The sequence below is a fragment of the Ranitomeya variabilis genome, chromosome 4, assembly GCF_051348905.1.
Source record: "Ranitomeya variabilis isolate aRanVar5 chromosome 4, aRanVar5.hap1, whole genome shotgun sequence".
Taxonomy (NCBI): domain Eukaryota; kingdom Metazoa; phylum Chordata; class Amphibia; order Anura; family Dendrobatidae; genus Ranitomeya; species Ranitomeya variabilis.
The window spans coordinates 208,565,952-208,580,397 of record NC_135235.1 but is presented as its reverse complement, the minus strand read 5'-3'; the positions used below and the strand labels follow the sequence as shown (position 1 = coordinate 208,580,397).

Below are 14,446 nucleotides of genomic sequence, written 5' to 3'. Positions count from 1 at the left end.
GCGCTGCCTGTTCTTCCACGCCGGGACGGGAGCTGGGTAAGTGGAACCGCCGTGTTCAGCTCAAGGGTCCCTGTCAGGACAGGAAACCCAACTGAAGCGACAGAGAGGTACCGCCCTTTTATTTTTAGTAGGGTTTCCTGTCCTGACTGGGCGGATCCCCTGTCTCAGGTGTGCTGTCATGGGGGAAGGGAAAAATACGTATTTGATCCCTTGCTGAATTTGTAAGTTTTCCCACTGACAAAGACATGAACAGTCTATAATTTTAAGGGTAGGTTAATTTTAACATTGAGAGATAGAATATCAAAAATAAAATCCAGGAAATCACTTTGTATAAATTATATAAATTTACATTTTGCAGTGAGAAATAGGTATTTGATCCCTCTGGCAAATAAGACTTAATACTTGGTGGTAAAACCCTTGTTGGCAAGCACAGCAGTCAGACGTTTTTTGTAGTTGATGATGAGGTTTGCGCACATGTCAGGAGTCATCGTGCCACGGAAATGTACACTGATGGAAAGCGAGACTCACCGGCTTCTTCACCTGCGTTGATTTTGCTTCTGGTGTCAGTGATGGGATCCAAAAACTGGGAAGTTGCTTATTCTTCTCCTCGCCGCTCTGCTGACTGCTGCTCCCGGCCTCTGCCCCGCCGCTCTCTGCTCATACAGAAATAAAACCAGAAACTCATATCATAAATTAGACGTGGAAAATATTCTAATTTTTCACTATTAGTGTAACCAGAAGCCTGACGTCACTGTGAGGGACGCGTCACACGACCGGCGCAAGGTCTGGACCCTACCTGCTTTCCTTGTAAAAGGATTAAGTGGTTTACTGATGATTGACATTTCTTTATCGAGGAATACTTTCATCTTGGATTCTTTGGCAGCTTTGTTTAATTCCTCCATTTCTGTTTTTTTCTCGTTCTTCTGTTTCTCGTAGGCCTGTGTGATAGAGAAAAAGAAAAGTAATTAATCACAAATCCATCAACAGAAAAATAATAACATTACTGGCCTCATAAAATGGTAAAATAATAATGCTATGGGACTCTGAGAATGGTGACACAACCCAAAATTGTATTTAATGTTTTTTACCCATTACATAAAAAAAAATGAATGCAAGTTTTGCATTGCCGTAGTATCACTGACCTGGAGAATAGCGTTAGCAGATCATTTTTACCATGCAAAAAAATAAAAAATAAAAAAAAATGAGGAATTGCATTTCTTCACCGTTTCATCCCACTTGTATTTTTGTTTCCGCCAACAGAAAAAAAAAATTAAAAAGGATGGGGTCATTCAAGACTACAGCTCGTCCCGTTAAAAAAAAATAATTGTGGATTTATAGCAGATTTTCTCAATTCATAGGGTTCCAATGGCTACAAATCATGACTGTTTTCACATTTTTTTTCCCTATTACCAGTACGTCAGAATAATATTTTTTACCTTCATCTGTCGAGCAATTTCTCTTTTCTGATGTAATATGTACTCCAAAATTGCTTCTTTCTCAAAAATATATCCATCTGGCCTGAAAAGAAAAAAAAAAGGAAAAGCATGGTCAGACCGACAGGAATTCCTGTGGGAAAACATCCCGCCCTGTTCCCCAGCTAAAGGGAACCTGTCAGCAGGATTGTGCACAGTAAAGGCTGAGTCACACATAACGATATCGTTGCAACGTCACGCTTTTGGTGACGTAAGCAACGATCCCGCTAACGATCTCGTTATGTGTGACAGCGACCAACGATCAGGCCCCTGCTGGGAGATCGTTGGTCGATGGGAATGATCAGGACCTTTTTTTGGTCGCTTATCACCCGTTGTCATCGCTGGATCGGCGTGTGTGACACCGATCCAGCGATGTGTTCACTTGTAACCAGGGTAAATATCGAGTTACTAAGTGCAGGGCCGCGCTTAGTAACCCGATATTTACCCTGGTTACCATTGTAAAAGTTAAAAAAAAAAACACTACATACTCACATTCTGATGTCTGTCACGTCCCCCGGCGTCCACATGGTTGACTGTTTCAGCGCCGGCCGTAAAGCAGAGCACAGCAGTGATGTCACCGCTGTGCTCTGCTTTACGGCCGGCGCTGACACATTCAGTGCAGGGAAGCTCTCGGCAGCAGCGCGTGCATATTAGTAGCGCTCTTGCCGAAAGCAGTTTTAACCCTGTGGACGCCGGGGGACGTGACACATCAGAATGTGAGTATGTACTGTTTTTTTTTTTTTTTTACTTTTACAATGGTAACCAGGGTAAATAGCGGGTTACTAAGCGCGGCCCTGCACTTAGTAACCCGATGTTTACCCTGGTTACCCGGGTGCTGCAGGGGGACTTCGGCATCGTTGAAGACAGTTTCAACGATGCCGAAGTCGTTCCCCTGATCGTTGGTCGCTGGAGAGAGCTGTCTGTGTGACAGCTCTCCAGCGACCACACAACGACTTCCCAACGATCACGGCCAGGTCGTATCGCTGGTCGTGATCGTTGGTAAGTCGTTTAGTGTAACGGTACCTTAACCTACACACAGTGTCAGGTCGGCGCCGTTATACTGATTACACTGATACCTGGGGTGATGAAATCCGTCTTGTGGTTGTTGTTTGACCCCTTAACGACCAGAGGTATTTTTGGTTTTGAGTTTTCGTTTTTTGCCCCCCTTCTTCCCAGAGCCATAACTTTTTTATTTTTCCGCCAATATGGCCATGTGAGGGCTTGTTTTTTGCAGGATGAATACTTTTGAACGAAACCATTAGTTTTACCATATCGCGTACTGGAAAAAAACAGGAAAAAAAATTCAAGTGCAGTGAAATTGCAAAAAAAAAAAAGTGCAATCCCACACTTGTTTTTTGTTTTAACTTTTGGCATGTTTCAATAGTCTCCATAGGAGACTAGAAGCTGCCATAACCCGATCGCCTCTGCTACATACAGGCGATGATCAGATCGCCTGCATGTAGCAGAATTGCTGACTTGCTATGAGCGCCGAGTACCTGGCAGCTCTCATCGCAAACCGGGAGTTTGAAAATGGCGCCAGACCACCTGCAGAGTAGCAGCTATTGGTGATCCAAGAGCTGCTACTGCACAGGAGCCAGTGGTGCCATCTTGCTAGAGAGGAAAATAAAGCCTCCTCCAAGATGGTGGTGCCGCCGCCTGCGTAGTAGCAGAGAGAGAGAGAGAGAGATTGTCAACGGTCCACTTCCGTCTGTCTGTAACGGAAATCCCACCTCGCTGATTGGTCGCGCCCGACCGGATGCGACCAATCAGCGATATTAAGGCGGGATTTAAACACCGCTTCACTTTTAACTATTGATGCTGCCTATGCAGCATCAATAGTAAAAAGATATAATGTTAAAAATAATAAAACAAAAAAACAACACATTCTCACCTTCCGGCGTCCGCGCCAGCCTTTCCTGCTCCTCGCGATGCTCCGGTCCCAAGAATGCATTGCGGCAATGACTCCAGATGACGTAGCGGTCTCACGAGACCGCTACATCATCACAGGTTATTGCTGCAATGCATTTCTGGGAACGGAGCGTAGCGAGGAGCATAGCTAAAGGCCTGGGCTGGACCCGGGTGCCGCCGGAAGGTGAGTATATAACTAATTTTTATTTTAATTCTTTTTTTCACAGGGATATGGTGCCCACATTGCTATCTACTACGTGGCTGTGCTATATACTGCGTGGCCTGTGTTATATACTGCGTGGCCTGTGTTATATACTGCGTGGCCTGTGTTATATACTGCGTGGCCTGTGTTATATACTGCGTGGCCTGTGTTATATACTGCGTGGCCTGTGTTATATACTGCGTGGCCTGTGTTATATACTGCGTGGCCTGTGTTATATACTGCGTGGCCTGTGTTATATACTGCGTGGCCTGTGTTATATACTGCGTGGCCTGTGTTATATACTGCGTGGCCTGTGTTATATACTGCGAGGCCTGTGTTATATACTGTGTGGCCTGTGCTATATACTGCGTGGGCTGTGCTATATACTGCGTGGGCTGGGCTATATACTACGTGGGCTGTGTTATATACTGCGTGGGCTGTGCTATATACTACGTGGGCTGTGCTATATACTACGTGGCTGTGCAATATACTACGTGGGCTGTGTTATATGCTACGTGGGCTGTCAGACTCTTTTGCCCGTGGCCCTCAAAAAAACAGTAATTGGTCGCGCCCGGCCGTGAACAATCAGCAACAGACGCAGTCCGGCCGCGAATTCGCGTGAGATTTGAACCACGCTTTGCTAATTGGTCGCGCCCGGCCGGTCGAATCCTGTGTATTTAATGTATTATTCTGAAATCTTCATTCAGGACACAACTGACCTACTGAATAAACTATCAGCAATAGGTCCTCTACCAGAAGGAACCATCCTGGCCACCATGGATGTGGAATCTTTGTACTCCAATATCCCACACCAGGATGGATTAAATACCTGCACATTCTTCCTGGAAAGCACAGGGACTGATGCGGATTCTGTGGTGAAACTTATAAAATTCATCCTCACCCACAATTACTTTGAGTTTGACAAGAAGATCTATCTACAGGAGACTGGCACAGCAATGGGAAGTAAAATGGCTCCACAGTATGCAAATCTTTTCATGGCCAAGTTTGGAAGCGACTTTTTGTCCTCATGTCCCATCAGGCCTCTGGCGTACTACCGCTACATTGATGACATTTTAATCATCTGGACGGAGTCTGAGCCACAGCTAAAGACGTTCCATGAACAGTTTGATCAATTTCATCCCACCATCAACTTGACACTCAACTACTCCTGTACTGAAATTAACTTTTTGGACACCATCATTAAGCTGTAGAACAATTAAATAGAGACAACCCTGTATCAGAAGCCAATCGACCGTCCATTTTACCTTAAATGGGACAGTTTCCATCCAAAACTCCATTGTCTACAGCCAAGCCATCAGATACAATCGTATATGTTCCAACCCAATGGATAGGGATGAACACCTTGGTCGCCTCAGAAAGACCTTTTTGAATCAGGGCTACCATCCAAGAACAATTGAAAATCAGATCACAAGAGCCACCAGACTATCAAGGAATCACCTTCTACATTACAAAGCTAAAGAAGAAAATATATACATGTAAGAAAAAATACATGGCACTGCTACTTTTTTTACCCAATGCCACCACGTGTGTATTGCTGCTGCTATGCCATATAAGCCTGGAAGTGGACACTCGGGCGCACAATCTGAAAGTCTATAATGATCCAAGCGAAGAAAAAATAGAAGTGCTCTCACCGGTCCTAAATACAACAATCCTTTATTCAGAACATGTGCAGGTAACCAAAGGGAGAACGTGGAACAGAAGGACGACGGCCGTTTCGCGCTGCTGCGCTTCTACGGGTCCTGATGCCGAATGGAAGTGGGAGAACACCCTTTAGCAGGTACCTTGAAAAGGGAACTCCCACCTGGCTTCACCATGAAAATAAAGACCCTCCCACCAAGTGAACATATCAATACGAACTAATAAAGTGGCGAAAAAATGAAAATACATTAAACACAAGATATAAGGTACCCAATCTATGACAATAGACAGTGAAAAAACAACATAATATAAGCAAACAAAATCATAAAAACAATGCCATATCAATCTTCTCATTCAGACCTAATGGAACCATTGCGTTAGTACGCAGGATCCATTTACCTTCTCTTCTCAAGAGTAACCTGTGGAGGTTTCCCCCTCGCTGCGGTAATGTTACCTGCTCTAGACCGGCAAAACGCAATGTATTAACATCTCCTGCATGAACTTGTCTCACATGACTAATGAGCCTCGGGGCTCCTTTTCCTGTCCGGATGGAATTGAAGTGCTCCCTTATTCTAATGAAGAGCGGGCGAATGGTTTTGCCGATGTAAAAAAAAGCCACAAGGGCAGGTAATCACATAAACTATATTGATAGACCTGCAAGAAATAAATTGCCGCACATAATGAGAAATGGCTCCAATTTGCAGCTTGTTACCTATTGTATGAAAGCGCAGAAGTTACAGTGGCCGCATCTGTAATTCCCCTTTGGGGCCCCTGCTTCTAACCAGCTTACTCGATCATTTATAAAACAATTATGAACTAGTAAATCCTTAATATTTTTGCTGCGTCGGCATGCGAATAAAGGACCATTTTTGGTCATTTCTGACAGATCTGCGTCTTTTCCCAAAATGTACCAGTTCTTGCGAATAATAGATCTAATAATATTGTCCATAGGGCCAAATTTAAAGGAAAAAACAAGCCTTTTAGTTTCATTTTTATCACTAGAAGGTATGCTACCGCTATTAGTAGCTGCCCTTTCTAAAGCTGTATCTAATATTGGACGGGGGTAGCCTGTTGCCTCAAAAAGTTTGTACAGATCTTGCGATTGTTTTATAAAACCGCCAAAGTTACTATTGGTTCTCCTCACTCTCAGAAATTGGCTGTACGGTAAAGCCTGTTTTGGATAATGGGGGTGAGTACTATCAAAATGTAATAACGCATTAGATGCTGACGGTTTTCAGAAAACTTCCGTGTGAATTTTGCCTTCCAGCACTGTTAACATCAAGAAATTCTAAAAAGTCTCCTCCAAATTTTGACATGAATTTTAAATTCATGGTGATGGAACGGTCCACAAAATCAACAAACTCCGTGAAGACCTCCTGGGAATCGTCCCACACCACAAATATATCATCCACGTATCTTAGAAATATTTTAATGTGCTTAAGGAATGGATTATCCATAGCATATACAAATTTGTCCTCGAAGACTGCTAGAAAGAGATTTGCTAGGGTACGTGCAACAGGCGTACCCAATGCAGTGCCCTCTATTTGTGCATACCAAGTTCTGTCAAACATGAACGCGTTAGGTTTTCAAATGAAGGTGAGACCCTCACAAATGAAATCTATCGTATGACTATCTGTAGGGGTGGTTTGAAGAATCTCTCTAATAGCTTCCACTCCCATATCGTGGGGGATTCTAGTATATAGACTTTCTATGTCAATAGAAGTCAAATGAAAGTTAACTTGCCACTCAAAATTTTTTATGGTCTGTAGGAATGTTTTAGTGTCTTTGATGTAAGAAGGGACATCATGTAACAACGGGCGTAATAGCCAGTCCAAGTAACGGGACAGAGGCTCCGTAATGGAGCCTTTGCCCGAAACAATGGGGCAACCGGGGGGGCAAGTAAGTGATTTATGTATCTTTGGTACATGGTACCAATGCGGTTTTAACGGAAATTCGGAAAAAAGTTTCGCTGCTTGTTTTTCTGACATAATACCCAACTCAGTGTATTTCCTCAAAAAAGTGCGTAAAAGATTTTTGAATTTATTTGTGGGATCTGTTTTCAGAGGGGTATAAGTTTTTGAGTCTAAAAATTGTTTATGAGCTTCAGCTACATAATAATCCCTACTAAGTATAACTAAAAGGTTTGTTTTTTCCTTTAATTTGGCCCTATGGACAATATTATTAGATCTATTATTCGCAAGAACTGGTACATTTTGGGAAAAGACGCAGATCTGGCAGAAATGACCAAAAATGGTCCTTTATTCGCATGCCAACGCAGCAAAAATATTAAGGATTTACTAGTTCATAATTGTTTTATAAATGATCGAGTAAGCTGGTTAGAAGCAGGGGCCCCAAAGGGGAATTACAGATGCGGCCACTGTAACTTCTGCGCTTTCATACAATAGGTAACAAGCTGCAAATTGGAGCCATTTCTCATTATGTGCGGCAATTTATTTCTTGCAGGTCTATCAATATAGTTTATGTGATTACCTGCCCTTGTGGCTTTTTTTACATCGGCAAAACCATTCGCCCGCTCTTCATTAGAATAAGGGAGCACTTCAATTCCATCCAAACAGGAAAAGGAGCCCCGAGGCTCATTAGTCATGTGAGACAAGTTCATGCCGGAAATGTTAATACATTGCGTTTTGCAGGTCTAGAGCAGGTAACATTACCGCAGCGAGGGGGAAACCTCCACAGGTTACTCTTGAGAAGAGAAGGTAAATGGATCCTGCGTACTAACGCAATGGGTCCATTAGGTCTGAATGAGAAGATTGATATGGCAGTGTTTTTATGATTTTGTTTGCTTATATTATGTTTTTTCACTGTCTATTGTCATAGATTGGGTACCTTATATTTTGTGTTTTGTGTATTTTCATTTTTTCGCCACTTTATTAGTTCGTATTGATATGTTCACTTGGTGGGTGGGTCTTTATTTTCATGGTGACGCCAGGTGGGAGTTCCCTTTTGACGGTACCTGCTAAAGGGTGTTCTTCCACTTCCATTTGGCATCAGGACCCGTAGAAGCGCAGCAGCGCGAAACGGCCGTCTTCCTTCTGTTCCACGTTCTCCCTTTGGTTACCTGCACATGTTCTGAATAAAGGATTGTTGTATTTAGGACCGGTGAGTGCACTTCTATTTTTTCTTCGCTTGGATAAAGAAGAAAATAACCGGGTGCCTCTAGTAGTCACCTACAATCCAAATCTGGAGGTGCTAAGGGGAGCTGCACGGAAATTACAACCTTTACTACAAAAAGATGCCCACTTACAATCCATTTTTCCAGACCCCCCACTACTGTGTTTTAGGCAGCCCCCAAATTTAAGAAGCATCATTGTCAGAAGCTCCCTCTCCTCTCCAACAGCTGCAGGTACCTCTACTTGCAACCAGAAAAAATGTAAACCTGTCCACTTATAATGACCACGGACAAGATAAAGATCCCCAATTCAAATCAGGACTACAAGATCCCAGGTACTTTCAGCTGCATCACTCCTAATGTGGTGTACCTAATTATTTGTACTAAATGTCCAACTGGGGGTCTGTATGTAGGGGAGACAGGGAAAAAACTGAGAACAAGGATGAACTCTCATCATCACACAGTAAGAGAAAAAAAGAATGGATCTACCTGTGGCCAAACATTTTTGTCTCCCAGATCATAGCACCATGGACATGAAATGACTTGTTTTAAAAAGGTAGCTTCAAATCTCAGAGAGAAAGAAGAGTTTGGGAATATAAGCTGATGATGACCTTTGACAGTCTCAGTGCAGGAATGAATGTGTGAGATGGATTTATGTCTTTTTACATCAACTAAGGAACTTGCCCCTCAGACCATGTGGGGTCATCACAACAGAACCAGACCCCAATCAGAGGACAATAAAACATTCCTTATCTAAGAACTGGTCCAATATTTATGGACATAAGTGTTTATCACTCATGGTAATTCTGCTTCATGTCACCTGTCATCCATGGTTGTTTTTTCTGTGATATGTTGTGCGCAAATATGTGATTCTCCAGAATTTCTTTTAGTCTATGCCGGATGAAGAGACCTGAGTAGTCTCAAAAGCTTGCAATTTGTTACCATCTTTTCAGTTAGCCATTAAAAGGTATCAACCACTGAGGACTCTCAATTCTAAATATTTTTCTATCTACTGGCTAACACGGTACGAAGATATAGATATAGATATATATATCTCAAAAAAATAAAGGGAACACTTGCGTCGCAGGAGAGGGTACGGAGAGGTGAAACTCCCGTGCTTGCCTGTTGTTGGTTCGGGGGAGAACGGAACATGAAAGAATCCGTCGCCCCCTTCGTCCGGAAATAGAAAGGATTTAAAGAAAAAAATTCCAGTGTGCCTCCTACGGACACTAAGCTTGAACTGGGTCTCTGGAAGCCAGCATGAGGGTGTATACTGCAGGGGAGGAGCTAACCTTTTTTTGTCTCAGCTTAGTGTCAGCCTCCTAGTGACAGCAGCATTACACCCATGGTCCTGTGTCCCCCAATGTGGCGATGGAGAAAAACAGAATCTAACTCCAAGTAAAATTAAACTTCTGTGAAATCAAACTGTCCACTTAGGAAGCAACGCTGATTGACAATCAATGTCACATGCTGTTGTGCAAATGGAAAAGACAACAGATGGAAATTATTGGCAATTATCAAGACACCCTCAATAAAGGAGTGGTTCTGCAGGTGGGGACCACAGACCACATTACATCTTTGGTCACTTTTGAATGTTGGCTGTGCTTTCACACTCGTGGTAGCATGAGACGGACTCTACAACCCACACAAGTAGCTCAGGTAGTGCAGCCCATCCAGGATGGCACATCAATGTGAGCTGTGGCAAGAAGGTTTGCTGTGTCTGTCAGCGTAGTGTCCAGAGGCTGGAGGTGCTACCAGGAGACAGGCCAGTACACCAAGAGACGTGTAGGGGGCCGTAGGAGGGCAACAACCCAGCAGCAGGACAGCTACCTCAGCCTTTGTGCAAAAAGGAACAGGAGGAGCACTGCTAGAGCCCTGCAAAATGACCTCCAGCAGGCCACAAATGTGCATGTGTCTGCACAAACTGTTAGAAACCGACTCCATGAGGATGGTCTGAGGGCTCGACGTCCACAGATGGGGGTTCTGCTCACAGCCCAACACCATGCAGGACGCTTGGCATTTGCCACAAAACACCAAGATTGGCAAATTCGCCACTGGTGCCCTGTGCTCTTCACAGATGAAAGCAGGTTCACACTGAGCACATGTGACAGACGTGACAGAGTCTGGAGACGCCGTGGAGAGCGATCTGCTGCCTGCAACATCCTTCAGCATGACCGGTTTGGCAGTGGGTCAGTAATGGTGTGGGGTGGCATTTTCTTGGAGGGCCGCACAGCCCTCCATGTGCTCACCAGAGGTAGCCTGACTCATTAGGTACGGAGACGAGATCCTCAGACCCCTTGTGAGACTATATGCTGGTGCGGTTGGCCCTGGGTTCCTCCTAATGCCGGACAATGCCAGACCTCATGTGGCTGGAGTGTGTCAGCAGTTCCTGCAAGATGAAGACATTGAAGCTATGGACTGGGCGCCCGTTCCCCAGACCTGAATCCGATTGAACACATCTGGGACATCATGTCTCACACCATCCACCAACGTCACGTTGCACCACAAACTGTCCAGAAATTGGCGGATGCTTTAGTCCAGGTCTGGGAGGAGATCCCTCAGGAGACCATCCGCCGCCTCATCAGGAGCATGCCCAGGCGTTGTAGGGAGGTCATATAGGCATGTGGAGGCCACACACACTACTGAGCATCATTTCCTTGTCTTGAGACTGAAGTTTGATCAGCCTGCAATTTGGTTTTTCACTTCGATTTTGAGTATCGTTCCAAATCCAGACCTCCATTGGTTAATAAATTATGATTTCCATTGATGATTTTTGTGTGATTTTGTTGTCAGCACATTCAACTTTGCACAGAACAAAGTATTCAATGAGGATATTTTATATTATAAAAAAAAAATTGGAACGGCATCCAGTGTTACCTCTGATGACATGCAAAGCTTTCCTAACCACCGATCCAGTGACCTCCAAACATAGAATCAAAAAAAGGAAAACAGCACAGAAAAATAACTAAAGAAAAAGTGGACTTTAATGCCTGAACGGTGTGGCGACGTTTCGGATGTAATATCCTTTCTCAACCCTTGAGAAAAGATATTACATCCGAAACGTCGCCACGCCGTTCAGGCACTGAAGTCCACTTTTTCTTTAGTTATTTTTTTGTGCTGTTTTCCTTTTTTTGATTTTATATATATATACCTGTGCAGGTCAGAGGGCGCGATGACGCATATAGTGTGCGCGGCGCCCTCTGCCTGATCAGTCAGTGCGGAGAGACGCCGGGACGGGACGTGAGGAGCTGCAAGCAAGAGAGGTGAGTATGTGGGTTTTTTTTTTTATTGCAGCAGCAGCAATGGCACAGATTTATGTGGAGCATCTATGGGGCAACGGTGCAGAGCACTATATGGCACAGCTATCTATGGGGCAACGGTGCAGAGCATTATATATATGGCACAGCTATGGGGCAACGGTGCAGAGCACTATATATATGGCACAGCTATGGGGCAACGGTGCAGAGCACTATATATATATGGCACAGCTATGGGGCAACGGTGCAGAGCGCTGTATGGCACAGCTATGGGGCAACGGTGCAGAGCACTATATGGCACAGCTATGGGGCAAAGGTGCAGAGCACTATATGGCACAGCTATCTATGGGGCAACGGTGCAGAGCATTATATATATATGGCACAGCTATCTATGGGGCAACGGTGCAGAGCATTGTATATATGGCACAGCTTTATGTGGAGCATCTATGGGGCAACGGTGCAGAGCATTGTATATATGGCACAGCTTTATGTGGAGCATCTATGGGGCCATAATGAACGGTGCAGAGCATTATATGTGGCACAGCTTTATGTGGAGCATCTATGGGGCCATAATGAACGGTATGGAGTATCTATTTTTAATTTTGAAATTCACCGGTAGCTGCTGCATTTTCCACCCTAGGCTTATACTTGAGTCAATAAGTTTTCCCAGTTTTTTGTGGCAAAATTAGGGGGGGTCGGCTTATAATCGGGTCGGCTTACACTCGAGTACTCGAGTATATACGGTATTATAGTTCTCCAAGAGCCATCCGGTTTTTGGATTAAGAAGAGGGGGGAGTAAAATCCGCCTCTTTCTTCCTGAGTTGGGACTTCCTGAAGAACCTTTTTGTGAATGAGTCCCAAGACCTCGGGTTTCCAGAGCAGATTGCTCCTGCTGGGACTTTCTTCGGGGAGTTATTATAAAGTTTTGCCTGGGTGGACGGATAAATTTTATTTTTAGGCCGTCTGTGATAATATTCACGACCCAGGTACTGGGGGAGATATTTATCCAGGCTGGAAAGAAGAGGGAGAGGTCAGTGAGGGATCAGTGACCTGTCAGCAGGCTGCATTGTTAATACCTAGTCAGAGGCACCACATGAAGCCCCCCCCCCCGGCCGCCCCAGAGCACGAGCATATCATTAACTGAAATTAAAGATTATTCAACAACAAGACAGATTTTATCATCAAAGGTATGATTGTAATCAGTATAATGGCTCCAGCCTGACAGTGTCTGTAGGTTAAGGCCCCGTCTCACTTAGCGATTTACCAACGATCACGACCAGCGATACGACCTGGCCGTGATCGTTGGTAAGTCGTTGTGTGGTCGCTGGGGAGCTGTCACACAGACTGCTCTCTCCAGCGACCAACGATCAGGGGAACGACTTCGGCATCGTTGAAACTGTCTTCAACGATGCCGAAGTCCCCCTGCAGCACCCGGGTAACCAGGGTAAACATCGGGTTACTAAGCGCAGGGCCGCGCTTAGTAACCCGATGTTTACCCTGGTTACCAAAAAAAACAAACAGTACATACTCGCCTTTCGGTGTCCGTCAGGTCCCTTGCCGTCTGCTTCCTGCTCTGACTGAGCCGCCGTACACTGAGAGCAGAGCGCAGCGGTGACGTCACTGCTGTGCTCTCACTTCTCACTGTACGGCCGGCAGTCAGTGAGAGCAGGAAGCAGACGGCAAGGGACCTGGACACCGAAAGGCGAGTATGTATTGTTTGTTTTTTTTTACATTTACGCTGGTAACCAGGGTAAACATCGGGTTACTAAGCGCGGCCCTGCGCTTAGTAACCCGATGTTTACCCTGGTTACCAGTGAAGACATCGCTGGATCGGTGTCACACACACCGATTCAGCGATGTCAGCGGGACCTCAACGACCAAAAAAAGGTCCAGGCCATTCTGACACGACCAGCGATCTCGCAGCAGGGGCCTGATCGCTGGTACGTGTCACACATAGCGAGATCGCTACTGAGGTCGCTGTTGCGTCACAAAACTTGTGACTCAGCAGCGATCTCGCTAGCGATCTCGCTATGTGAGACGGGGCCTTTACCGTGCACAATCCTGCTGACCGGTTCCCGTTAATTGATTGTTCTCTCCCAAGGCTGTAAATAGGAAGAGAACTGTCAATCCACTGGAGTTGGAAAAGCCCTGGACAAGTCAGTTCTCTCCCTATGGTCCCTTGCTGGCTTTTCAAACTATATTTTCTCTGAAACACGGCAGCTTTAAGAGCAAGCTATACCTGGCTGCAGTCACGGGGCCGGGCTCTGATTTATGCTGCCCGTGGTCTGACTCTAGTGATAGGTTTGCTTTAAAACATTCAACAGAATTTCCGAACTGATAATCATTGCAGATCTTATGATCAGTCGATGTAATGGTTTTCGGACACTTACGTCACCACCGGGTCTTTACACGGCTGAAGGGACAAGCAACAGCAATCAAAATCTTTTACGGCATCTTTGCTGAGACGAACCGTCTGAGTGCCATATCCCGAGGCGGCTGAAAACAGAAGATGTCAGTGTGTCATCTATCAAAGCCGAAAATGGAACAGAATTTATGTGTCATGGCGGCTGCTTAAACAATCGTGCAGTTTGTTTTTTGTTCCCTCCCCTTCTTCTAAGAACCATAACTTTTTTTTTTTTTTACTTTTCCGTCCACATGCTGACTTTTTTGGGGAGGGAAAAGAGTTAATAATTTTGAATCACATATTTCATTTTAATATCCAAATTTCTTTGTGTTTCATTTTTACCTGGCAACGCGATTCTTCAAGGCAGTAAGGATATGGTGATGCCATCATCGGTTTTCTTTCTTTTCATTACTT

General features: G+C 44.7%; 1 protein-coding gene across 2 annotated transcripts in view; it reads right to left on the bottom strand.

The window, feature by feature from the left end:
- The window catches only part of NOSIP (nitric oxide synthase interacting protein), a 42,040-nt gene that overhangs the window by 10,944 nt on the left and 16,650 nt on the right, over positions 1-14,446 (bottom strand). For both annotated transcript variants that reach the window (XM_077259795.1, XM_077259794.1), the window contains exons 3-6: positions 14,019-14,124; positions 1,437-1,518; positions 797-938; positions 529-653 (exon numbers count right to left, since the gene is read on the bottom strand). In XM_077259795.1, the coding sequence (XP_077115910.1) occupies positions 529-653; positions 797-938; positions 1,437-1,518; positions 14,019-14,124 (455 nt within the window). The remainder of the gene's footprint in view (positions 1-528; positions 654-796; positions 939-1,436; positions 1,519-14,018; positions 14,125-14,446) is intronic.